The 25,816-nt window shown below is 40.5% G+C and overlaps 1 protein-coding gene across 11 annotated transcripts; it reads left to right on the top strand.

Moving 5' to 3' along the window:
- The first annotated feature begins 2 nt into the window (after positions 1-2).
- Positions 3-21,794, top strand: RSRC2 (arginine and serine rich coiled-coil 2). 11 transcript variants are annotated; one of them, XM_063785169.1, is made up of 12 exons: positions 221-374; positions 3,981-4,088; positions 4,590-4,746; positions 5,461-5,504; positions 6,308-6,385; positions 7,837-8,049; positions 9,455-9,658; positions 11,658-11,780; positions 15,674-15,753; positions 18,397-18,626; positions 19,924-20,013; positions 21,143-21,794. In XM_063785169.1, exons 5-12 carry the CDS (start codon positions 6,378-6,380, stop codon positions 21,320-21,322), a joined length of 1,128 nt encoding a protein of 375 aa, XP_063641239.1. In that variant the 5' UTR covers positions 221-374; positions 3,981-4,088; positions 4,590-4,746; positions 5,461-5,504; positions 6,308-6,377; the 3' UTR covers positions 21,323-21,794. The 11 variants fall into 11 exon arrangements, with proteins under 11 accessions (XP_063641235.1, XP_001168118.2, XP_009424750.1 ...); XM_063785166.1 differs by having other exon boundaries at positions 226-374; positions 18,394-18,626; XM_063785167.1 differs by having other exon boundaries at positions 280-1,051; positions 18,394-18,626.
- The last annotated feature ends 4,022 nt before the right edge of the window (positions 21,795-25,816 follow it).

The following is a 25,816-nucleotide window of genomic DNA, read 5'->3' as shown; positions in this document are numbered from 1 at the left end:
TACGGCGGCCGGAAGAGACCAAGATTACTTTAGACTCGAAATAGGAAGTTGCCCCACCCTGAGTTCCGCCCTTTCCGTTCTCCCGACTGCGCATTCCTGGGGTGTATTCTTGGCCCCGCCCTCTTCACGGTCCTTACACTCCCCTATGAAAGAACACCCAATCACCGCCTCGAATTGCGTTGTTATAGAAACTTTTGTTACCGCCCCTTTTTCTCCCAGCAAGCTGTGCGACGCGCCGGGCCTCCTCGCCTTTGTGCCATCCGGGTCTCTCGCGCGAGCGATTTTAGTCTGAGGCGAAGCTTCGGAGCGGCCGGTACTGTTGAGAGCGACAAGTGGAGGCGCCGCTCTAGCGGCCGGGACTCTGAACTATGGCGGTAGGTACCGAATCTGAGTTTAAAGCCAGGGATATTTTTCTGCTACGTTCCAACGGTGGGTGAACGGCTCCCAGAACCTTGTTCGTGTGTATGTGTGTAGACAAAATGGCGCCGCGGCCTTCTTCTGCGCCCGCCATCATGGCTGCCTGCTGTAGGGAGGGGGAAGTAAGGCGGTGTTGGTGGGGGTGGGGAGCCGCAGGGAGTGCCTTTTCTTTCCAGAACTTTCCTCCTCTCTTCCCCAACCCTACGTTCCTTTCGCCTCACTGAACTTCCTCCATTTTCGCTTATTCACCCTGGCTAGTGATTTATTCTAAGTTTTTTAGGGCCTGAGAATTTGCGGTGGAGAAAGGGGCTGGGGAAGAGAAAGACGATCAGGAGTGGTCTCTGAAAAGTATTGGGTCAAAAAGGCAGTGTCTCTAAGGGGTAGTGTGGGAGAAGAGAGCGACTTGTAGCTATTTTTTTTTTTTTGTACGCTCAATGAGATGCTCCTAGTTGCATAATTTCAATTAGTGTTCGTCAGTATAAACCTTATTATTGTGTATTAACGAGCTGGGAAGGTATTGCTGAAAGGGAGTGAAAATTCAACTTAAAAGGTTGTGGAACTACCAATTCTGACTGATGCGAGGTTTCCGAAGTGGCCCGTGATGTAATCAATTTGAAGTCCGAGAAGAATTACAGTTAAGTCTTGTCACTGACCTTGCTCCTTTAAATTTAAACCCTTCGTTGACCCCAGAGGAGCTACAGTTCGTAAATTATCTATTCTGAACAATAAGCCTGCGTGTGTATAAGATACCCAATTCTGACGGATCCACATTATTTTGTGCTTACCTCATTTTTATTCCGTTAAAAGGAAAATGTAAAGATTTTGCATTCCTTTTTACTGACTAAAAAATTATATCATTTTCGATAATAATTATGACTCTTAAACATAGTGATAGTTTTAAAGTTTGCTCTTCCTAACGATTGAAATGCCTGGGATTAGGCAGATGATTTTCTTTTTCCCCCATACCCCTCTATTATTTAGGTGATTGAGTTTAAACCCGTTTCTTTTACTGTCTTCCTTTGTTTAGTGTTTTGGGCCTCAGTATACTTAAAGAGTAATACTATTTTTCTTGGGTTGCAGGTTTTTTTGTGTTTTTTCGAGACGGAGTTTTGCTCTTGTCGCCCAGGCTGGAGTGCGATGGCGCGATCTTGGCTCACTGCAACCTCCGCCTCCCGGGTTCAAGCGATTCTCCTGCCTCAGACTCCCGAGTAGCTGGGATTACAGGCGCCCACCACCACACCCGGCTAATTTTTTTATATTTTTGGTAGAGACGGGGTTTCACCACGTCGGCCAGGCTGGTCTCGAACTCCTGACCTCGGATGATCCACCCGCCTCGGCCTCCCAAAGTGCTGGGATTACATGAGTGAGCCACCGCGCCCGGCCGGGTTCTAGTATTTTAAAAAGTGAATTTAAACATTTATTTATGCGGTGCCTTCTTCAATAAAAAGTCCCCTAGAGAAGTGACCTAGTATTCAATCCAGTGCTTACCTCCTTCGCAGTGGAAAAAGATTTGTCTACTATGTTTCGAGCCGTTATTAGAGTTTGCAACAAAATGTAAATTGTAAGAAACCAAAGTGGCTACCTCGTAGAGCCACTGCTGGAATAGAAGGCTGTTTTGCAGTTAACGTTTATGTGTACACATAGATTAGTACTAAATTAAAGCTTAGAAAATTTCAGAGCAATTTTAATATTCAGTTTTGGGTGGGTTTTTTTCCTGGATACCTGTATTATGCTACTATAAAATATCCTCAGGGAAATAAAAGTTTTCCATGGCCTCAATGACCACCTATCATTCCTATCTGTTTAGTGTTAAGATGGTTTTTGTTGTTGCTCTGTAGTATATTTTACAGATGAAAATGGTTGATGATGTAAGTTTAAGTTAGCCTGTGTCACAGGGAGGTTTCTCTGTTGCCCAGCTTTGTGATGTTAAGCATAAAGTTAAAGTTAGATAAACCATTGCCTGAAAACTGCCTAGGCTAAGCACTAGATTTTCCATGAGAAGGTTGTTTTCGATTCTAGTCTTGTTCTCTGCAAAAGTAAATGGGATTTGCCACTAGTTAAGGAATTCTGTCTCTGGCAAAAGTGTCGTGCAACTGAGAGAAGTAATAGCGGTGCTTAAAATTTTCGAGATCACTTCTGTTTACCAAGTGTAAGCTGTACAAACACTCAGCAAGTAATAAATGAGTCTGAAATAGTCCTCAAGGATAACGATGAAAAAAATAAAGTGTCCAGAATTAATTGTGAAAAATCAGAATCATCCTTAATGATACAGCATTATTTATTAGTAGTAAACAGTAAAGATATGGAGATGCAGTATCATTTTAAGCAAGTCAGCTAATGTTGCTGGATCTCATCTGTGAAATGAGAAAGTTGAACTCTATTCTAAGGGGTGAAAACCTTTCAGCATAAAAATTTTATGGTTCCAGAAGTCACCCAGACTGGAGAAATAAGTACATATACAATATGCTGGCATGAGAGCCTCCCTGGTAGTTTATTTCTTACGGTTCTTTTTGTGCCATTGTTAGAGGAATAACACGTAATTTATGTCTTTCATCGCATAATTGAACTGCAAAACCTTTCTGTTTTTAATTTATCATTTTATTCCCTAAGTCTAGCATTGGTTTTGGCACATTTTTGACCCTTAGTAAATACTTGTTGAAGTAACTCGACCTCTCACAACTTCATTTATTAAAGTACAATACACCCATTTATTGTACTTGATACTTGTTTAAAATTTGTTAAAATACAATACCGCCATTTATTATACTTGATATTTGGTATTCATTTTCTGGACTAACTTTCCTAAAGGAGGAAGTTCTCTAATGTGATTCCTCCTGCTGAAGACTATCGATTCCCTATTAATCCAGATTCCGTTTGATGTTGTAAGTGAAAAGTCCATAAACTGTTTCTGTAAAGGGCCAGACGGTAAATATTTTTGGCTTTGTGGGCCATGTGCAGTCTCTGTCACATTCTTTCCCAGGCTGGAGGGACAGTGGCGCAGTCTTAGCTCACTTCAACGTCTGCCTCCTGGGTTCAAGCCATTCTCCTGTCTCAACCTCCTGAGTAGCTGGGATTACAGGCACGCCCCACTACTCTTGGCTAATTTTTGTGTTTTTAGTAGAAGCAGGGTTTTACCATGTTGGCTAGGCTGGTCTCAAACTCCTGACCTCAGGTTATCCGCCTGCCTCAACCTCCCAAAGTGCTAGGACTACAGGCATGAGCCACAACACTGGCGTTTTAAGTGCCTTTAGTTTTAACAGTTCAGTCTTTACAGTGCTATTTACTGAAGTTATTTATTAAATATGCCTAAAATAGTTTTAAAAAACGTAAAAAACCATTCCTAGCTCAAGGCCATACAGAAACAGAATGAGGACCATAGCTTGCCAACCCTTCCTAAGTAATCAATTCCCCAGGTGTATCAATTATTTTATTTTCATGTTATCTTCTCTGGTCAGATAGCCGAGCATTGTCTACCTTCTGCATTAGTTGAAACTTGTAAAATTTATATTGTAATAATTACTTATAAAATGCTTTAAAGCAGAAACAACTTAATGTTTTCATAGCCCAGAGCACATGTGAGGAGAGGCAGACCATATTTTGCAGCAGCACTGTGCCAAGGGGCTGTTTTCATTAAAGAGGGTTAATGACATTAAGATGAGGTTCTCACTTAGGTAAGTTAATTTTCTGTTTATTATTTTATAATATTCTTAAGGCATTGTTTTAAGATTTTATCGTCTTGAGTATCTTTAAGCTTTAACAACTCATTTTTGATGTTTGACATGTATGCTAATTTAAAAGTATTGGTAAAATCAGCTAAATGCATTCACACATCTAAAAAGGACTGTATTTTCTCTGCTTGAATGCTTATTAGAAATACTTGGAGCCCTTATTCCTCCCCCACCCCACCCTATGTTTTAAAAGTTATACAAATCATCGTTAGAAAATTAAAGATACATCAGTCTAAATATGTAGGTCTTGCTTTAGTATCAGGTTCGTCATTTTAAGCCATTCAGCCTTATTAGTGTACAAAGCACATTTAGTTACTTGGAAAGCAGGCATTCTGATTTATTGATTGTGGGGGGCTATCTTCCCTCCCTTTGTCCCTCTTTTAAGAAATTGAAAACATTTAAAATGTAATTAAGAACTTTAATCATTTGTTTTTAAACTTTTAGGCTAGTGATACAGAACGAGATGGACTAGCCCCAGAAAAGACATCACCAGATAGAGATAAGAAAAAAGAGCAGTCAGATGTATCTGTTTCTCCTAGAGCTTCAAAACATCATTATTCAAGATCACGATCAAGGTCAAGAGAAAGAAAACGAAAGTCAGGTATGAATTCTTAAAGGTGGTTACAACTATCAGCATTTGTATAAGATATGTATACCTGTTGTATAAGAAGACACATACATTTAGTTTGTTGGCTGGGCATGGTGGCTCAAGCCTGGAATGCCAGCACTTTGGGAGGCCAAGGCAGGCAGATCACCTGAGCCGGGACCAAAAATACAAAAATTGACACACACTCAGCCCAATGCAACCTCCACCTGCTGGGTTCAGGCAGTTCTTCTGCCTCAGCCTCCTGAGTAGCTGGGATTATAGGTGTGCGCCACCACGCCCAGCTAATTTTTGTGTTTTTAGTAGAGACTGGGTTTCGCCATGTTGGAACATATCAAATATAATTCAACCTGTTTATTTTCTTTAGTTTTTATTTTTCTTAATGGCTTACCTCTCTCTACTAAACCCCCTTATGAATTTGCTATAGACTAGGAAACTAGATGGGCTGGTCAGAATATATGTAAAATACTAAAAGTCTATGACCGTTTAAAAGATGTATCTAGGCTGCTTTATGTCCTGGTTTGCTCAGATTGCTTGATTTGTTTCACATGTGTGTTGTATTAATGTAGAATAATCCCACCCGTGCCATGAAAAAATTAGTCATTGGAAGAAGAGTAATGGGAGTCATTTTTCTCCAGCATTAAGAGTTTTTTAAGATGAAATGTTTCTCCAACTTTGTTTATGGTGATTGTTTTTTGTGTGTATTCACAGATAATGAAGGAAGAAAACACAGGAGCCGGAGCAGAAGCAAAGAGGTAATTAACACTTTGTAGTGAATAGGTACTTTAAAATACTTAGAAAGTGTCTGGTAGAAAGATTTGTATGAATATAAGACATTGTCAAGGTAAGTACAAAACTTGAAATTTAAAAGGTTCATTGGATTATAAAATAAGCATGATTTTGATTCATCATTTTTGAAGAAGATGTTTATGTGAAAAGTACCTTCAAAACTTTAATTTTATTATATTGTGAAAATATTCACAATAAAAATTTCATATGAAGAATATGATTGGTTTTTTTAGGCCTGTCACACAGAGCTTCCATTAATCTGAGGTCCCGAGTCTCCTGGTGCCTGACAGTTGCTCAGGATTTTTAAACAGCAATCATCTTTACATAGCAATACCCTAGATATCTGTGCGCTGCTTTTTCCTTATGAACGATAACAGGAGTTCTCTTTTCTTTTGCAAACTAGTTCAGTTTCCCTAATAGTAGTATTGAATTTTGAAATAAAGGTTTGAGTGAGGGACAGCTGAAAAGGTGGCGGTGACACCAAAACTTGAGGAAAAAGAAAGGCAGCAGCTGTATTGCAAAGGAGTTACTTGTTCACCCACCTGAGAAGACAAAGAATGAGCCAATAAGGAAGTGTAGAAGTAGTAGCCAGAAAGGGAGAAGAGTCTTGTGGGGGCTGGGTAAGGGACTCCTAAAACAAGAGTGGGCAGGGACTTCACCTCTTCCCGTAATGGAAGCTCTGTTAAATTTTTAATTTAGGAGAGTTTTTGTGAAAATGACTATTTTGTTTAGCTCACATGATAACATTTCTATAATAAATCATACTCAGCGTGCTTATGCGCGAAGAGACTGAACTGAAGACGCTGCAGACTCAGATAGCAAAATAATAAGCCTACTTCATGATAAGGTAACTATTAGTCATTCAAACTCCTATTTCCCTTAAATATATCTTAAATCAGTTAAGGGTTTTAATGTTTTTTTTTTAAATTAATAGTAATGTTATGTTTGAAAAACTGGTTTGAAATAAACTTTAAAACCTTTAGAAGTTTAACCACTTAAGACTTTTCCAGTCTGCCTCGTTATAGCAAAACCAAGGAAAATTTCTTTTCTAAGCTCCTATAGAGAACTGGCAATGAAACTAAAATTTAATTGTGTCTCCAGGTCTCTTATTTTTCTGCAAATAATAAATTATGTACTATGATCATTTTCAGAGATATCATCATGCATGTTCCAAAATGATTGGCCAAGTTTTATTTTTAAGAAACATTAATCGTGAGTGGAAAGAAACATGCTATGGCCTTTTGGGAGACAGTAGTGTCTTATTACAGTGGAAAAGTGGTAGCGTGGGCATCAGAAAAACATGGGGAAGGTTCAGCTCACCCATGTAGCTTTGTAACTTTAGATCTTAGTTATACATAAAACAAGGGGATTAAGTTAGAGGATCTGAGTTTCCTTCCAGAATTAAAATTTAGTGATTCAGAGATGTCTAGGATTTTAAACTTTCACTACAAGATGAATTTGACAGATCTTCCTGTAGGGAACTGTAGTATGTAGCAATTCTACTTTGGTATTTGGTAGGATGAGACTTGATCATGCAGTTAATTTGAGCTGAGTCTCTGAATGCACATGTGAAGGCCTTGGTCTTTTTAAAGTATGGGGGCAGTATGTATTGTGTGATGGCATGTGGATTGTTATACCTAGTTTGGTTTCTTTAAAATTGAAACATACAGTTGCCATTTCTACCCTAGGTACATGAAGTGTAATACTCCTCTAAGCCTATTGGGATACTGCAAGATGAAAAGTGATTGCTTCACAGTTTAGACATTGGGAGGAAAATCAAGAGCTGTCTTTTAGAGGATGTAGCAGGCAGTATAACTGTAAAAGGGACACTGCATCTCTGTGTAAAATAATTTGAAATTATAGAAAATATTAGTACTTAGTAATAATTATATTTAGCTACCTAACTGAAATGCGTTTCTGGTGCACTTTTTGTGTCATCTCCATTACTTACTTAAACTTAACATTATGTACTCTGGATTTAGAAGTTGATGTATATACATGGTCTGTATTCTTTTAGATAAACATAAGGGATTCCTCTTTTGTCTGGCATAATGGCTTTTCAATATTTCAACTTTAAAAATCATTGTTTCTGTTGTATTGAAAATATTTTGGGGAGGAACTACATTTTGGGTGTTTATAGTAAAAAAAATAGTAATTACATCTGCAACATTTGGGTGATGTGAAACTAGATCTTTTTTTTATTTGCCACACACTCCTAAGGTTACTAATGTTGCATCACAACATTTTTGTCTACTGATACCCATACTAACTCTCTTTGTTGCACTATTTTCCTGAAAGAACCAACTTCTTCTTAAAACAGGCAAGAAGACATGAATCCAAAGATAAATCCTCTAAGAAACATAAGTCTGAGGAACATAATGACAAAGAACATTCTTCTGATAAAGGAAGAGAGCGACTAAATTCATCTGAAAATGGTGAGGACAGGCACAAACGCAAAGAAAGAAAGTCATCAAGAGGCAGAAGTCACTCAAGATCTAGGTCTCGTGAAAGGTAAGTCATGTTGTATTATAATGTAGTACCTTCTTAACAAGTTACATAAAGTTTCTCATTGACCCAGCAACACCCAAAAAAATCATAATTAGGGAGTTTTTCTTGTTCGTTTGTTTGGGTTTGTGGTTTTGTTTGTTTTTTGCCTTTGGGCTTTGCTTTCTCATCATGCAAAAATGGTTTCCAAGAATGGGGTGTAAGGGATGACTAAATCTCAAGTGCCTAGATTTCTTTTCCCTTTTTTTTTTTTTGACACGGAGTCTTGCTGTGTTGCCCAGGCTGGAGTGCAGTGGTATGATCTCGGCTCACTGCAACCTCTGCCTCCTGGGTTCAAGTGATTCTCCTTTCTCAGCCTCCCAAGTAGCTGGGATTACAGGTATGTGCTACCATGCCTGGCTAGTTTTTGTATTTTTAGTAGAGATGAGGTTTCGCCATGTTGGCCAGGCTGGTCTCGAACTCCTGACCTCAGGTGATCCACCTACCTCGGCCTCCCAAAGTGCTGGGATTACAGGTGTGAGCCACCGCGCCCAGCCTAGATTTTCTTTTTTGAGATGGTCTCTCTGTTGCCCTAACTAGAGTGCAGTGGTGTGCTCTCAGCACACTGCAGCCTCTTGTCCTCCAGGGCTCAAGTGATCTGACCTCAGCCTCCCAAGCAGCTGAGACCACAGACATGCGCCACCACACCCAGCTGATCTCTTTGTATTTTTTTGTAGAGACAGGTTTTGGCCATGTTGTGCAGGCTATTCACGAATTCCTGGGCTCAAGCAGTGTGACGGCCTTGGCCTCCTGAAGTGCTGGGATTTCAGGAGTGAGTCACTCTGCCCAGCTGAGATTTTTAACCACTTAATCTGTCTGGCACTGAAAAAATCATATTGTTAAACTGTGTGGTTTAAGCCGATAAACAGTCCTTTTGCATCATCGATGGTGATGTAGGTGTTTGCTGCTAAACTGCAATCTAGATTTTTTTTAATGTTGGAGTATAGATAAAAAGATTTTTGAGAAACTGGATCACAGCTCAAATTTGTGAATGGTTTTTGGTGGGGTTTTTTTCGGAGAATTCTGTGGGTTGTGTGTGGTATCAGACTCAAAAATTTTTAGTAGATAAACTAAAGTATTAAGATTTGTAACTACTGTGGGAAGAGTATTAAACGGAAGCTTAAATTTGGGTAGGATGCATTGAACACTTTTGACATGTTAATAGGTTTACTATGTTCTAGGACAAATTATCAAACAAAAGGGTTCATTTTCAGTTAGTATTTCCTTTGAAAATCTCGCTTATTTCTGTAAATAATATAGTGCAGTTACTTGCTTGTCTTTATTGCGTTACTACAAGTAACTAATTCATGATGTGTATAAATGAAACAACACAACTTTTAAGTAATTACAAATTTGTGCACTTTAATTTCAGACGCCATCGTAGTAGAAGCAGGGAGCGGAAGAAGTCTCGATCCAGGAGTAGGGAGCGGAAGAAATCGAGATCCAGAAGCAGAGAGAGGAAGAAATCGAGATCCAGAAGCAGGGAAAGAAAACGGCGGATCAGGTCTCGTTCCCGCTCAAGATCAAGACACAGGCATAGGACTAGAAGCAGGAGTAGGACAAGGAGTAGGAGTCGGTAGGTGACCATCATCCTGAATAAAATTTAATAGGACCCTCAGAGAGTCTGTTTATCTTCCTCAGTAAGAGAGTATTGAAATTGTGAGTCACAATTCTATTTATAGATTATGGTAAAATTATTTTAGTCATTACCTAACGTATGAAGAACACACCTAACCACTTGAATAGCATTCACAAGTATTCTCGTGATTGATAAATCTCTTGCAAAGTGCAGGTATGAATAGGCCTATTAAAATGCAGTTGTTGGCTAGGTGTCGTGGTTTACACCTGTAATCACAACGAGGCGAGCAGATTTTTTGAGCCCAGGAGTTCAAGACCAGCCTGGGCAATATGGTGAAACCTCATGTCTACAAAAGATATGAAAATTAGCCTGGGGTGATGACCCACACCTATGATCCCAGCTACTTGGGAGGCTGAGGTGGGATAATCACTTGAGCCCAGAAGGCAGAGGTTGCAGTGAGCCAAGATCATGCTGTTGCACTCCAGTCTGGGTGACAGGAGTGAATCCTGTCGTAACAAACAAATTCAGTTGTGTTCAACACTGGATTTGTTGTGTTAATTTTATCACAAATAACTAAAATCTCCTTTTGCATACTTACCATATGCTGTATGCTAGAACTCCTTGCATGTTATTAGCTCATCTAGTTCTCAGAAGAATCATGTTGAAAGGTAAGTGTGTCGTGCTTAAAGACGTTTAAGAAATTTGCCCCAGAATTCCAAAACAGTATCATTATTAAGTGCTAGAGCCAGGACCAGGTTTCAGATATATCTAAATGCAAATTCCATGCATGTGCTTAACCCACTGTATTGTACAAACTACCTCAGATTTTGTTTGTAAATGAACACAATTTAGATTTATCTTGATTGGTGGGAGGAGGCTTTGTTGAGATAGGAGGTGTACAATAAAGAGCACAGGAGGAAAACTAATTATAAATATTCTTCAATGAATGTGTTATTCTCTGCTTGTTTACATACGACAGTAGTATACTGACTTTTGTAAATTGATTGCAACTTAGGTCAGTGTATGAAAGATTGAAACATACATTTAAAAAGGGACCTGTACTTAATACAGTAACTTGGTTTTTTATGATTTATCACTTGATCTTTAAATCAATATGAATTTTTACTCAGTGGTTCTAGTTTATAGTAGTTTACTACTTTGAACCTTACCAATTAAGAAATTTTTTTTAAGTGCTTTTTTGGTCACTGACATCTAGTTTTTTTGTTTGTTTTGAGACAGAGTCTCACTCTGTCGCCCAGGCTGGAGTGCGATGGCACAATCTTGGCTCACTGCAACCTCTGCCTCCTGGGTTCAAGCGATTTTCCTGCCTCAGCCTCCCAAGTAGCTGGGATTACAGGCACCCAGCATCACGCACGGCTAAATTTTGTGTTTTTGTAGAGACGGGGTTTCACCATGTTGGCCAGGCTGGTCGCGAACTCCTGACCTCAGGTCATCTGTCCGCCTGAGCTTCCCAAAGTTCTGGGATTACAGGCATGAGCCACAGCACCCAGCCAGACCTAATTTTTAGTGGTTAATAACTTTTTATTTTTGAAAAACATCTGCAAATTCACTGTAGATGAAAATATGTAGGAATGATTCCTGTGGTATACATATTGACCTACATGAGCACAAAATGACTGATGTATAAGGCTAGCTTTTGCAACATTGGATATACTATGCAAAAGATTGGAAACAGCCAGATGCGGTGGGGCATGCTTGTAGACCTGTGTACTCTGGAGGCTAAGGCAGGAGGATCACTGGAGGCCAGCCTGGGCAACATGGTGAGACCCTGTCTCTTAAAAAGGGATGAGGGAGTTGGAAACAAATGTTATTTCCAATGAGTTCAGCTGTAACACTGATGTTTTAAATCTTTTGCATCTCAAACTAAATGTTTTTGTATCGTTGGGATTTTTGTTGAACTGTCTAATTGATTTCTTATTAACAAAATAGTTATGACTTGGCCATAGTTTGACATACGAAATACAATTTACTACAGAGATAGAAAGAAGAGAATTGAAAAGCCGAGAAGATTTAGCAGAAGTTTAAGCCGGACTCCAAGTCCACCTCCCTTCAGAGGCAGAAACACAGCAATGGATGCACAGGAAGCTTTAGCTAGAAGGTGTGTATATTTCTTAATTCATTTGTTCTGGTTCGCCTTTAAATAAATGCTCAATTGTGTGGATAAGATGAATTCTTTCAGTAAGAGAATGATTCACATACTTTAGTAATATGGTGGCATATTTGTGATCTAGAACTATGTAAATAGTTTAATTCTTATTCTAAACATTTGCACAACTATAAGATTGAGATGTCTACAATTTGTTTTTTCCTTCATGATTTAACTGATTTCATTTTTCTCAAATTTAGACTCCCAAATATTTTCAGTTTGCATTTGAAACTTTTTTTTTTTGAGTCTTAAATCTGGTTCAAGAACTATTATTTTCTCATCTAAGATGACTTTTCCTTTACTTTTTGTTTTTCTCCCTCAAATAGACAAAATACCTGAAACAGTAAGTAAAATTTTGTCAATATTATTATTTTGAAGATGGCAATTAACAGATAATACATTATAAGCTAATTTATTTGATCTTGTAAGTTTTATTCCTGGTAACTATGGGAGAACTTTTTTTTTTTTTTTTTAATTTTCTGCTGTTTCGGCTGGGTGCAATCAGTCACACCTGTAATCCCAGCATTTTGGGAGGCCGAGGCGGGCGGATCACTTGAGGTCAGGAGTTGGGAGACCAGCCTGGCCAACATGGTGAAACCCCATCTCTACTAAAAATACAAAAATTAGCTGGGCGTGGTGGCAGGCGCCTGTAATCCCAGCTACTCTGGAGGCTGAGGCACGAGAATCGCTTGAACCCATGAGGCAGAGGTTGCAGTAAGCCAAGATCGCGCCACTGCACTCCAGCCTGGGCGATAGAGCGAGACTCAGTCTCAAAAAAAAAAAAAAACACACACACAAAAATAAATTTTCTGCTGTTTCAAAGATGAGTAATGGTGAAACCACACACAGCACGACTATATATTGAAATCTGCAAAACTATTCAAAGAACTGCCTCAGAGAGAGGCAAAAAGTAAAATAAAATCCAAGCACTTGTTTGCAGCATTTCCCATATTTTGAAAAATAGACTTTTTAGGTTTTGATTTTTTTTTCTCTCGTTACAAAATTAAGGTGTTTTGTTTTTTGAGAAAGGGTCCCACCCAGGCTGGAGTGCAGTGGCACATGATGACGGCTCACTGCATCCTTGAATTCCTGGGCCCAAGCAATCCTCCCACCTCAGCCTCTCAAGTAGTTGGGACCGCAGGCATGCCTGGCTAATTTTTGTATTTTTTGTAGAGAAGACGGGGTCTCCCTATGTTGCCCAGGCTGGTAACACAGTGTAACCTGATGTGCTTCCCTGGGAACCCAGCCTGACAGAAACTGCAGCTGAACAGCAGCAAAAGTGTGAGCTCACCCCTTCTTTCCATTCACCTTAGTGAATGGTATTAATTCCAAATCTTCAATGGCCATTTTAATGCAACCAGTTGTAGTCACACATATCTTCTTTCTGAAATTAGTATGGAAATAATTTACTATAAAATTGGATTTAGTATATACTAGATTGTAATTTCATTAACTCTGACAAATATTTTTTAAGCTCTTAAGTTATTTACTTGAATGCCATAAGTCTATTCTGTTTGCGTTTTTGGATTTTTTTAAAAGTGAAGCCGTTAATAGCATCCAAAATGTCATTGATATATAGATTACTTGGTGATCTTTCAGATAAAGTTTTAAATGTAGTCCTTTAATTTCAGAATATGAGATTATTTACTACCTTGAAATCTGGAGAATTTTTTTCTTAATAAGAAACTACCATGTATAGACCTTTTATATTGGTTTCTTTTTTGGATTAAAGGTCAGGATTTAAAACTGTTTAGGAAATACATTTCAGATCTGTGACCTACTTTTTTTATTTTTTATTTTTATTTTATTTTATTTATTTATTTATTTATTTTTGAGACGGAGTCTTGCTCTGTTGCCCAGGCTGGAGTGCAGGAGTGTGATCTTGGCTCACTGCAACCTCTGCCTTCTGGGTTCAGGCAATTCTCATGCCTCAGCCTCCCAAGAAGCTGGGATTACTGATGCGCATCACCACACCCAGCTAATTTTTGTTTTCTTTTTAATAGAGACGGGGTTTGCCATGTTGGCCAAGCTGGTCTCGAACTGCTGGCCTCAAGCAGTCTTCCCACCTTGGCCTCCCAAAGTGCTAGGATTACAGGCATGAGCCACCTTGCCAAGCCTGCGACCTACATTTTATTGTTACTGCTAATTTACAAACTTTTATTCTCAAGGACAAAGTCAAGTCTATGTTATACCTTCCATGCATATGTGCTTCATAAAAGGGAATAAAATTATAGCTTGTTATATTTCTTTTATGTAAATTTCAACAAATTTTTTTTTCCTTTTCCTCTTTTTTTTTTTTTTTGAGATGAAGTCTTGTTGCCTAGGCTGGAGTGCAGTGGTGTGATCTCAGCTTACTGCAACCCCTGCCTCCTGGGTTCAAGCGATTCTCCTGCCTCAGCACCCCAAGTAGCTGAGATTACAGGCGCCCACCACCACGCTCTGCTAATTTTTTGTATTTTTAGTAGATGCGGGATTTCACCATGTTAATAACCAAGCTGGACTCTAACCCCTGACCTCAGGTGATCCACCCACCTCAGCCTCCCATGGTGTTGGAATTACAGGCGAGAGGCGTGGCGCCGGGCCGACTTAACAATTCTTAAAGCAAATCCAATTTACTACCCCTGCATTGTATTACCCATAGTGCCCCAAAACAAAAACAAGTTTTGTCAGTCCTGTCCCCTTTATACCACATTACAGAGAGCGTTAGTGGCATTTGGCTTGATTGATAAATCAGGGAATCCTTAGGAAGAAAAGAGTTCCTCTTTCAGGAATTCATTGTGAAGATAATGTTACTTGTTATTTGCTATATAGGAAGGGTAAACTTAACATATAGCTTGTTTAGTGTGCATACTCATTAGTGAATTTAGTGTATGCACACTACTCATTCAATAGAGTGAGTAGAGAGAACAAGCATTCATTTTTGGGCTGGGCATGGTGGCTCACGCCTGTAATGCCAGCACTTTGGGAGGCCAAGGCGGGCGGATCAGAAGGTCAGGAGTTTGAGACCAGGCTGACCAACATTGGTGAAACCCCATCTCTACTAAAAATACAAACATTAGCTGGGCATGGTGGTGTGTACCTGTAATCCTGGCTACACAGGAGGCTGAGGCAGGAGAATCACTTGAACCCAGGAGGCGGAGGTTGCAGTGAGCCAAGGTCGTGCCATTGCACTCCAGCCTGGGCAACAGAGTGAGACTCTGTCTCAAAAAAAAATTCATTTTTGTTTTGGGATGAATTTGTGTTTCATGTTACTAGTTCCTTTGTAAATGATAAATTTGTTCAACTGCTAGAAGTAATTTCCTAATTGAGAGAAGTTTTCCTCCCATTTTATTAGATTACAGAGAATGGCAAGGTTTGCTTGACCTTTTAGTTTTGGCTTTTTGATTTTTATTAAATTGAAGACTTTACTAAGGTCTGTACAATATAAAAAATTATCCGAATGTCTTGATCGGCTGGCTTTTTCTCCCTCAAGAAACATTTAGATAATTCTATAAATTTATTTACTACTTAACCATGCTCTAAAATTTACTCAGCTTTCAATATATTACTTGCAAGACGTAATTTTTTTCACTTGTTAATTGGAACTGCATATAAAAACTATGCCCATTTCTGACTAGTCAGTTCAAAAATGTTTAAAACCACTGTTGTGGTATTCTTCAAATGTAGCTTATATCATCTTAAGAATGATTGCTTTTTCTTCACATACGGCTATCAGTGGTGGAGGGATGCTAAAAATTTAAAATTTTATGGAAGTTGGCTTGTCTCTGTACATGCACATATAGAGAGATATATACATAGTGGTTTTATATTGTGTTATTTTAAATTCATTGGAATTAATTTTGCAGGTTGGAAAGGGCAAAGAAATTACAAGAACAGCGAGAAAAGGAAATGGTTGAAAAACAAAAACAACAAGAAATAGCTGCAGGTAATTTTTTTAATTCTTTTTTAGTCATCTCGATTTGAGCTCTTTCAAGCTTTTTTGTTTTTCACAGGGATTTGCTCTGTCATTCTGACTGGAGTGCAGTGGCTCCAGCATAGCGCATGGTAGCCTCAAACTCCCAGGCTCAAGTGATCCTCCCACCTCAGCCTACCGAGTAGCTGGGACTGCAGGCCCACATCACCATGCATGGCTAATTTTTTTCTTATTTTTTGTAGATAGGACCTTTCACTATGTTGCCCAGACTATTCTTGATCTCGGGCTTAAGCAATCCTCCTGCCTCAGCCTCCCAAAGTGCTGGGATTGCAGGCATGAGCCACTGCACCCGGCCTAAGTTTGACATGCTTTTTGTAGAAAAATTGAAAAATATAGAAAATAATAGGAAGAAAATCACCTATGATTCCTACTTCCCATCAGTACACTGTAAACGTATATTTTAGTGTTCTCACTTAAGTGTTTTGTAGCTTGTTTCTGATGTGGTCCATGTGGATAATTTTTGTTGATAAATTAGTAATGAGTATGTTTGTTTATGTAACACTAGTCATCATGACAGATGTTGTTGTTGTTACGGAGTCTCGCTCCATCGCCCAGGCTGGAGTGCAGTGGCGTGATCTCAGCTTACTGCAACCTCTGCCTCTTGGATTTAAGCGATTCTCTGCCTCAGCCTCCCCTGTAGCTGGGACTACAGGTGTGCACCACCACATCTAGCTAATTTTTGTATTTTTAGTAGAGACGGGGTTTCACCATGTTGAACCAGGATAGTGTCGATCTCTTTACCTGGTGATCGTCCTTCTTGGCCTCCCGAAGTGCTGGGATTACAGGCATGAGCCACCACGCCCGGCCCCAGATGTCTTTTACGATTTTGGAAATGCAGTTTATGCAAGAAAGTGAACTGATCTGAAATATGTATTTCTCTTTCAAGAAATCAAGTTTTTATGCATAACAAACATTGCAGATTTCGAAAATTATCAGGCCTGGCTCAGTGACTCACTTCTGTAATCCCAGCACTTTGGGAGGCCAAGGCAGGTGGATCACCTGAGGTCAGTAGTTCAAGACCAGCCTGGCCAACATGGCAAAACCCCATCTCTGCTAAAAATACAAAAATTAGCCAGGCGTGGTTGTGTGTGCCTATAGTCGCAGCTACTCAGGAGGCTTGAACTCGGGAGGTAGAGGTTGCAGTGAGCCAACATCACGCCATTGCACTCTAGCCTGGGTGACAGAGTGAGACCCTGTCTCACGAAAAAGAAAAAAACAAAAACAAAAAATTATCACGAAGAGCTTACTGTTGATTTGGTATGAAATTTAATCTGGAAGATGGTTTTTTGTTGTTGTTTTTTACATTTTTGGTAAACAGTGGCACTTATTTGAAACTCTAAAAGTTTACAAATAGCCATTTTATTTTTACTACATCATTACTCTCTTTGGTAACTCTGGTTCCCATAATGTTGGTAATTTAAGTACTTTTTAAGGTTATATTCTGGACTGACAAAAATAGGTAATCAGAGGTGTCTTTGTTTACAGAGGACTGCTCAATCACAGTGGAAATACCAGGGCTTTATTGAACTTGGACTTAGCATAATACCTGCATACTGTTGTTGTTTTTGGGTTTTTTTTTTTTTTTTTTTTTTGAGACGGAGGCTCATACTGTCGCCTGTGCTGGAGTACAGTGGCACAATCCTGACTCACAACAACCTCCACCTCTCGGGTTCAAGTGATTCTCCTGCCTCAGCCTCCTGAGTACCTGGACTTATAGGCGCCTGCCACCACGCCTGGCTAATTTTTTTGTAGTTTTTATTTGAGACGGGGTTTCACTATGTTGGCCAGGCTGGTCTCGAACTCCTGACCTTGTGATCCACCTGTCTTGGCCTCCTAAAGTGCTGGGATTACAGACGTGAGCCACTGCGCCCAGCCTTAGCTGCATACTGTTTTTCAAGTATATGATGTGAGCATCAAATGAAATGTCCATGAGAACATTTCATAAATTAAAAAAAAATACAAGGTTTTATTGTTTTGTAATTATACCCTAGAAACACTATAGTTCATCTCCACTGAAATCATACTTTCTTACTATCTGCAGAATTCTCTATCCTCAAAGTAAATAAATGGGTTTTTGTTTTGTTTTGATACGGAGTTTCGCTCTTGTTGCCCAGGCTGGAGTGCAATGGCATGATCTCGACTCACTGCAACCTTCGCCTTTTGGGTTCAAGTGATTCTCCTGCGTCAGCCTCCCGAGTAGCTGAGATTACGGGCATGTACCACCACGCCCGGCTAATTTTGTATTTTTGGTAGAGACGGGGTTTCTCCATGTTGGTCAGGCTGGTCTCGAACTCCCAACCTCAGGTGATCCGCCCACCTCAGCCTCCCAAAGTGCTGGGATTACAGGCGTGAGCCACTGCACCTGGCAATAAATGGTTTATATATCAAGGGTTTATGTAGAAATATGTCCGTTGATGAACACAATAAATGTTTGCTAAAAACTTGTGAGCTAATACTCAGTCATTTCCTTGTATTTGGTGAAAATCCTGCCTTTTTGCACATTCGTAGCTTTTTATAAATCGGTTGTTAATGTAAATCAGGAGGTTTATGTTTTAAAATCGTTTTAAAATCCATTTTTGTATTCTCTTCAAGCAGCTGCAGCTACTGGAGGTTCTGTTCTCAATGTTGCTGCCCTGTTGGCATCAGGAACACAAGTAACACCTCAGATAGCCATGGCAGCTCAGATGGCAGCCCTGCAAGCTAAAGCTTTGGCAGAGACAGGAATAGCTGTTCCTAGCTACTATAACCCAGCCGCTGTTAATCCAATGAAATTTGCTGAACAAGAGAAAAAAAGGAAAATGCTTTGGCAGGGCAAGAAAGAAGGGGTAAGTTCTCTTATTCTGCTTTTCTGTCGTTTATTCCTAATTAGTAATTGCTTAGAAAAACAAATTTGGGTTGAAAAATATTACTTTGGGCTTAACTTTGTAAGAACCTGGGGTGGCCAGACGCGGGTGGCTTATGCCTTTAATCCCAGCACTTTGGGATGCCAAGTGAGCGGATCAGTTGAGGTAAGGAGTCCAAGACCAGCCTGGCCAACATGGCAAAACCCTGTCTCTACTGAAAAGAAAATAAAAATCAGCTGGGTGTGGTGGCACACACCTGTAATCCCAGGTGCTTGGGAGGCTGAGGCAGGAGAATCGCTTGAGCCTGGGATGCAGAGCCTACATACAGTGAGCCAAGATCATGCCACTTAGCCAGGCATGGTGGTGGGCACCTGTAATCCCAGCTACTTGGGAGGCTGAAACAGGAGAATCACTTGATCCTGGGAGGCGGAGGTTGCAGTGAGTTTCCAGCGAAACTCCATCTCAAAAAAAAAAAAAAAAATCACGCCACTGCACTTCAGCCTGGGTGAGACCCTGTCTCAAAAAACTTATAATAAGCTATGATAGTCTTATTTGCCAGTTATTAATACTAAAATAAAACATAATTGATTGAAGTCAAGCTTTCAAAGAAAACTAATATTACCATAGAAGTAGTAAGGAAAAGAGGCTACTTGGTTTAGAATTTTTCATAGATTACGAGGTACTTTTTTTTTTTGACATTATTTGCAATGACAAATGACATTAAATGCAAATGACATATGCAGTCGCAAAAATTGCATGTTAAAAAAGGTCTATGACAGGAAAAGAATCCATTTTTTTATTTTATTTTTATTATTTTTGAGACAGGGTCTTGCTCTTGTCACCCATGCTGGAATGCAGTGGCGTGATCTCAGCTCACTGCAACCTCTGCCTCCCGGGTTCAAGCAATTCTCCTGCCTCAGACTCCTGAGACCCTCCTGGGTCTACAGGTGCCCACCACCATGCCAGGCTAGTTTTTTGTATTTTTAGTAGAGACGGGGTTTCACCTAGTCATCCAGGCTAGTCTCGACCCCCTGACCTCAGGTGATTTGCCCACCTCGGCCTTCCAAAGTGCTGGGATTATAGGAGTGAAGCACGGCGCCCAACCTCTTGCTTGTATTTCTTTGCTTTGTGGTTTCTTAAGTCTTGAAATAATTAAACTTACATTGATTGAATGCTATCCATGGTGGTTTTTTTTTTTAATTTAGACATTGTTGAGAGATTTCATGTCCTAAAAAATATTTAAATTTTACATATTTTAAAGTTCAGTGTTTCTTAACAGGACAAATCCCAATCTGCTGAAATATGGGAAAAATTGAATTTTGGAAACAAGGACCAAAATGTCAAATTTAGGAAATTGATGGGTATTAAGGTGAGTTTCACATGTGCCAGGGGATCTTTGTATTAGCTATTAGCCCTCCTGCACTGTTCTTCCTTCATTTTCTTAGTTCTGGTCTTTACTCAGGTGTCAGCGTTTTTGAGTTCTTTCCCACCACCTTTTGTGAAATAACAAGCAATCCCATTCTGAAACATTCCCATCTCCCCTACCCACTGTCCTCCCTACACACACACTTTGAGAGAGAGAGAGACGGGGTCTTGTTCTGCTTGCTCTGTCACTTGGGCTGGAGTACAGTGGTGCAGTCATACCTCACTGCAGCCTCAAACTTCGAGGCTCAAGCAGTCCTTCCACCTCGGCCTCTCAAAGCCCTGGATCACAGTTCTGAGCCACTGCGCCCAGCCTCCATCCCCATTTTCTACTTTACTTTCCTCTGTGGCATTTATACCCTGACATCTTCTACATATTATGTTTTTTCCAACCTACTAAACTGAAGTTAACTTTTGTTACACCCTGCTATATTCCAGACCTAGAAAGAACATTGCCTTGTACTTTGGAGGTGTTCAATAATGAATGGAAATTAAGTTATTGAGATCAAATACATATCCCAAAAGTATATTTTTGTTTGTTTGTTTGTTTTTTGTTTTTAGTATAGACGGGGTTTCACCATGTTGGCCAGGCTAGTCTCGAAATCCTGACCTCAGGTGATCCACCCGTCTCAGCCTCCCAAAGTGCTGGGATTATAGGCGTGAGCCACACTGCACCCGGCCAAAAGTATAATTTAATAATAGTATCAGCCTAATTCACACCTGTAATCCCAACACTTTGGGAGGCTGGGGGGCGGGCGGCAGGGGGGATCCCTGAGGTCAGGAGTTCGAGACCAGCCTGACCAATGTGGTGAAACCCCGTCTCTACTGAAAATACAAAAATTAGCTGGGCGTGGTGGCATGTGCCTCTAATCCCAGCTATTTGGGAGGCTGAGGCATAAGAATTGCTTAAACCCAGGAGGCAGAGGTTGCAGTGAGCCGAGATGGCACCACTGCACTCCAGACTGGGCAACAGAGCAAGACTCCATCTCAAAAAAAAACAAATACATGATAGTGTCAAGTGAGAGAATATTTATCTCCATCTGAATTCATTGTAATGTTTTATGTCTGATTTTTAGAGTGAAGATGAAGCTGGATGTAGCTCAGTTGATGAAGAAAGTTACAAGACTCTGAAGCAGCAGGAAGAAGTATTTCGAAATTTAGATGCTCAGTATGAAATGGCAAGATCACAAACCCACACACAAAGAGGAATGGGTTTGGGTTTCACATCTTCAATGCGAGGAATGGATGCAGTTTGAAAATGATCACACTTGTAAAGTTTGGGACTTATAGACTTCTTGTTCTGATGTCACGTCCTTGTTCACCAAACAGCTAGCACTCTAGCTTGCATGGGTGTTGCATTGACTTTAATTTATTGAAAAATACAAATTTTTGTAAATATCAGATCAGTGATACTGGTGTTAGTGTTGTAATCAGGTTAAACCCACTTCCATTAAACTTGACAGGACTATAGAAGGACAATATTTTTTAGTTCATGAATTCTACTTTTCAAATATATAAAAGCTGCAGGTGGGGATAAAATCTCATACATGGATTTTTTCGTGTCCGCTGTCTTGTGTACTTTTGTACTTAACCTTGTACAGTTATTTTCATCTCTTGAAACATGAAAGAAATGTTATGTAGATGTTCTTTAGAAGATCTGGCCATTTGGTACATAATCCAGCACAGATAAGCTGGGTGGTAATGATAATAAAAATGGTTTTCTCAAAACTGGTGTTAATTTAAGTTACCTGGGATGTTTCTTTGAATTTGTTTTATAGTTTCTGTAGCATTTGGCAATTGCTGTTAGAAAACACTAGCTAGAAATCCCCCCACCACCACCCTTTTTAAGGCCAGTTAACTATACTACAGTCAATACCATGGTGAGCAAAAATGTAAAAGGTGGAAGGAGAAAACTTATTAAAATAGTATGTTTTCCTATTATAAGGGACAGACTTGGTATTCAGTATTTGTCAAATATTACATGTGTTATTCAGGAGATAGATTAATGCATTAAAGGGATGTAAGCACTTTTATTTTAATAAAGTGCCTTATAACAAGTTCTTTGTATGCTTTTTGCTCATTATCCCTTTGAAGTCTTCTCCAGCATAGACTATAAAATATTAAAATATTAGAAATTTTTTTTTGTTTGTTTTTGTTTTTGAGACAGGATCTTGCTCTGTTGCCTAAACTGGGTGCAGTGGCACAATCTCGGCTCACTGCCAGAGCCTCTGCCTCCCAGGTTCAAGCAATTCTCCCACCTCCGCCTCCCATGTAACTGGGATTACAGGCGTACCACTGCACCCAGCTGATTTTTGTATTTTTAGTAGAGGTGGGGTTTTACCATGTTGGCCAGGCTGGTCCTGAACTCCTGACCTCAGGTGATCCACCCTCCTCAGCCTCCCAAAGTGCCGGGATTATAGGCGTGAGCCACTGCAGCCAGCCTAGAAAATGTTTGGTTACTAGATTGAACATAAATCTGGAGCCAAGGGGTGGGGGGGCCTGCAAAACTTGAAGTTAATTTACTTTAGTTACAACAAAGTAATAAGGTTTGGCTTTCCTTTGAAAAATCCTTTGGAAAACATCACAGAATGAGAGCACATTACAATCAGGGAAGACTACAGGAATAAGATTGACAGCCTTATTTTAAAAGCTGGAATTAAGTCTTGCCAACTTGCTTAGGTATTTTTTTTATACATGAAAATCAAGTAATGGGGTGTTTTCTTTTTTTTTGCTTTCTGTCCTAGGCTGGAGTGCAGTGCATTGCAGCAGGCTCCCCCGGGCTCAAGCAGTCCTCCCACCTCAGCCTCTTGAGTACCTGGGACCACAGGTGCTCACCAACACACCTAGCTTGTTTTTAATTTTTTATAGATAAGGTCTTGTTACGTTGCCCAGGTTGGTCTTGAATTCCTGGCCTCAAGCAATCCTCCCACCTCAGGGCTCCCAAAGTGATGGGGTTACAGGTGTGATCCACTTCACCTAGCCAGATTGTAAGATTTTTAATGTACTTTAACAAACCTTTCATTTTCCCAGAGCACAGTAATTCTATGGCAAAATGGCTTTTCACCGTGTTTCAGTGACAAATCTAAGCCTTCTAAGGAAATGACACTATGGATCCTTCATTTCGTGATCATCAACATTTTTCAATTAAGCTCTGCCTTTTTAAATCAATCTTATTAAAAATGTTCATGACCTTGTAAGGCAGTGTGGACGCAAAAGCTTCCTGTGTGTCTACAGTTATTTTAGGAGCTGACCATACATGATGAGTGATACAGCCTGTACTTTGCTCATCTAGAGCAGCACTGTCCAATAAAATATGTGTGTATATGTATATTGGTCCAAGTGATCTTCCCACCTCACTCCCCTGAGTAGCTGGCACCAAAGGCCCATGACAACGTACCTGAGATGGGGTTCTCAGGCTGTTGGCCAGGCTGGTCTCCCACTCTTGGCCTCAAATGATCTGCATCATCTCAGCCTCCCAAAGTGCTACCTGGGATTCAGGTGTGAAGCCACAGTGCCTGGCCTAAGTATTTTATTTCAATTTCTTCTTTGAGTAGCCAAATGCAAATAATTAAAAGATGAAATTACAGTTGTCCCTTGAACACATGGGTTTGAACTTTAGGGTCCACTTACATGCAGAATTTTCTTTTTTTCTTTTTTCTTTTTTTGTGAGAGACTCTTTTGCCCAGGCTGGAGTGCAGTTGCATGATCCTAGCTCACTGCAACCTTTGTCTCCTGGGTTCAAGCAATTTTCCTGCCTCAGCCTCCTGAGTAATTGGAATTACAGGCACCCGCCACCACGCCCGGCTAATTTTTGTATTTTTGGTAGAGACGGGGTTTCACTGTCAGCTAGGCTGGTCTTGAACTCCCGGGTTACACCATGTTGGCCAGGCTGGTCTTGAACTCCTGACCTCATGATCCGCCCGCCTGGGCCTCCCAAAGTGCTGGGATTACAGGCGTGAGCCACCACGCCAGGCCTCATGCAGATTTTTCAGTGAAAGTAAACCTGGGAGGCGGAAGTTGCAGTGAGCCGAGATCATGCCACTGCACTCCAGCCTGGGTGACACAGTGAGACTCTGTCTCAAAAAATAAAATTTCAAAAAAAAAAAATTTAAATGGCCAGGCACAGTGGGTCATTCCTGTAATCCCAGTATTTAGGGAGGCAGAGGCAGGAGGATAGCTTTAGCTCAGAAGTTCAAGACCTACCTGGGCAATATAGGGAGATCCCGTTGTCCACAAAAAGAAAAAAAAAATGTTAAAATGTGTAAGTGACTTCCCAATGTTGTAAACGGAAAGAGGCTTCCTTAAGGGCCTTTGAGCACTGACCTAGCAGTGTTCCAACCTCATCTTGCTCCACTCTGCCTTTTCACTCAACATGGTGGTCCTTAAACCTAAGACACTCTTCCATCCTCCCACCCCCAACTTTGCCGATCCTTAAAGTCTCACTTCCTCACTTTACTGACTCCCACAGACTAGGGTGTTTGTTAAATATTCATAACTTCCTGTGTTTTTCACCTTTTTTTTTGTTTGTTTGTTTGAGACAGAGTCTTGCTCTGTCGCCCAAGCTGGAGTGGCACGATTTCGGCTCACTGCAACCTCTGCCTCCCGGGTTCAAGCGATTCTCCTGCCTCAACCTCCTGAGTAGCTGGGATTACAGGCGTGTGCCACTACGCCTGGCTAATTTTTGTATTTTTAGTAGAGACAGGGTTTCTCCATGTTGGTCATGCTCGTCTTGAATTTCTGACCTCGTGATCCACCTGCCTCGGCCTCCCAAAGTGCTGGGATTACAGATGTGAGCCACCGCCCCCGGCCCACATTTCTTTGTGTGATCAATATCCATCAACAACCATCTCGACCCAAGAACAGGAACATTTATAATTATGGGGTTTTTGTTGCTTTTTGTGGACTACAGCCTTCGTGAGAGGAGGAATTACTCTATTGTGGTTACTCTTGTAACCATACTCAGGTCCTAGACAAGTGCCTGGCCCATCGAAGGTGTAAGTAAATAACGTGATTGAATGACAGAAAGCCTCAACAGACTAAAATAGTTGAATCTAGCTAATCTTACATTAAAAACGAAGCAAGCTCAATAAACTAATCTACAACAGTCATCTCTGTAGCAAAGCTGGAGTTTCTTATTCTCTTTTATGTTTATTTTTATTCAGTTCCCTTTCAGGCTATGGAGTTCCTTATTCTCTGGTGTGGCACGCACACCAGAATCTGTGAGAAGCTATGCGTCGTGCTCTGATTTTTCACCCTTAGTTGCCTAACAGGAACATCCCATACTGGTTTTTGTTTTTCTTTTTCTTTTTGAGACAGGGTCTTGCTTTGTCTCCCAGGCTGGTGTGCAGTGGCGCCATCTGGGCTCAATGCAGCCTCGACCTCTTGGGCTCAAACCCTCCCGCCTCAGCTTGCCGAGTACCTGGGACTACAATCGCCCAGCTAATTTTTATATTTTTTGTAGCGTCTGGGTCTCGCTCTGTTGCCCAGGGTGGTCTCCAACTCCTGGGCTCACGTGATCCTCCCGCCTCTGCCTCCCGAGTAGTTGGTATTACAGGTGTGAGCCACCCCGCCCTGCCCCCAGATTGCTTTAGCGCATTCTGACCTACTCCAGCTTTCTTCTCATTTCAAAAAGCACCAATCCCAGGATGCAATGCAGACAATGAGTACCAGTCGCTTAGAAACCACACGTCCCAGCATGCCGTCCTCCGGGCAATCGCTAGCCCGATAGGCTCCGCTGCATTCCGGGAGTT

This window comes from Pan troglodytes, chromosome 10 (assembly GCF_028858775.2).
Source record: "Pan troglodytes isolate AG18354 chromosome 10, NHGRI_mPanTro3-v2.0_pri, whole genome shotgun sequence".
NCBI classification, from domain to species: domain Eukaryota; kingdom Metazoa; phylum Chordata; class Mammalia; order Primates; family Hominidae; genus Pan; species Pan troglodytes.
This window is presented reverse-complemented; position numbering and strand designations above follow the sequence as displayed.

What these genes read in the sequence shown, in the direction of transcription:
- RSRC2 (XM_009426475.3), top strand. An exon ending in GGCAGGGCAAGAAAGAAGGG is followed by an intron (nt 18,627 to 19,923) that starts GTAAGTTCTCTT and finishes GTTTCTTAACAG; the next exon opens with GACAAATCCCAATCTGCTGA. An exon ending in GGAAATTGATGGGTATTAAG is followed by an intron (nt 20,014 to 21,142) that starts GTGAGTTTCACA and finishes TCTGATTTTTAG; the next exon opens with AGTGAAGATGAAGCTGGATG.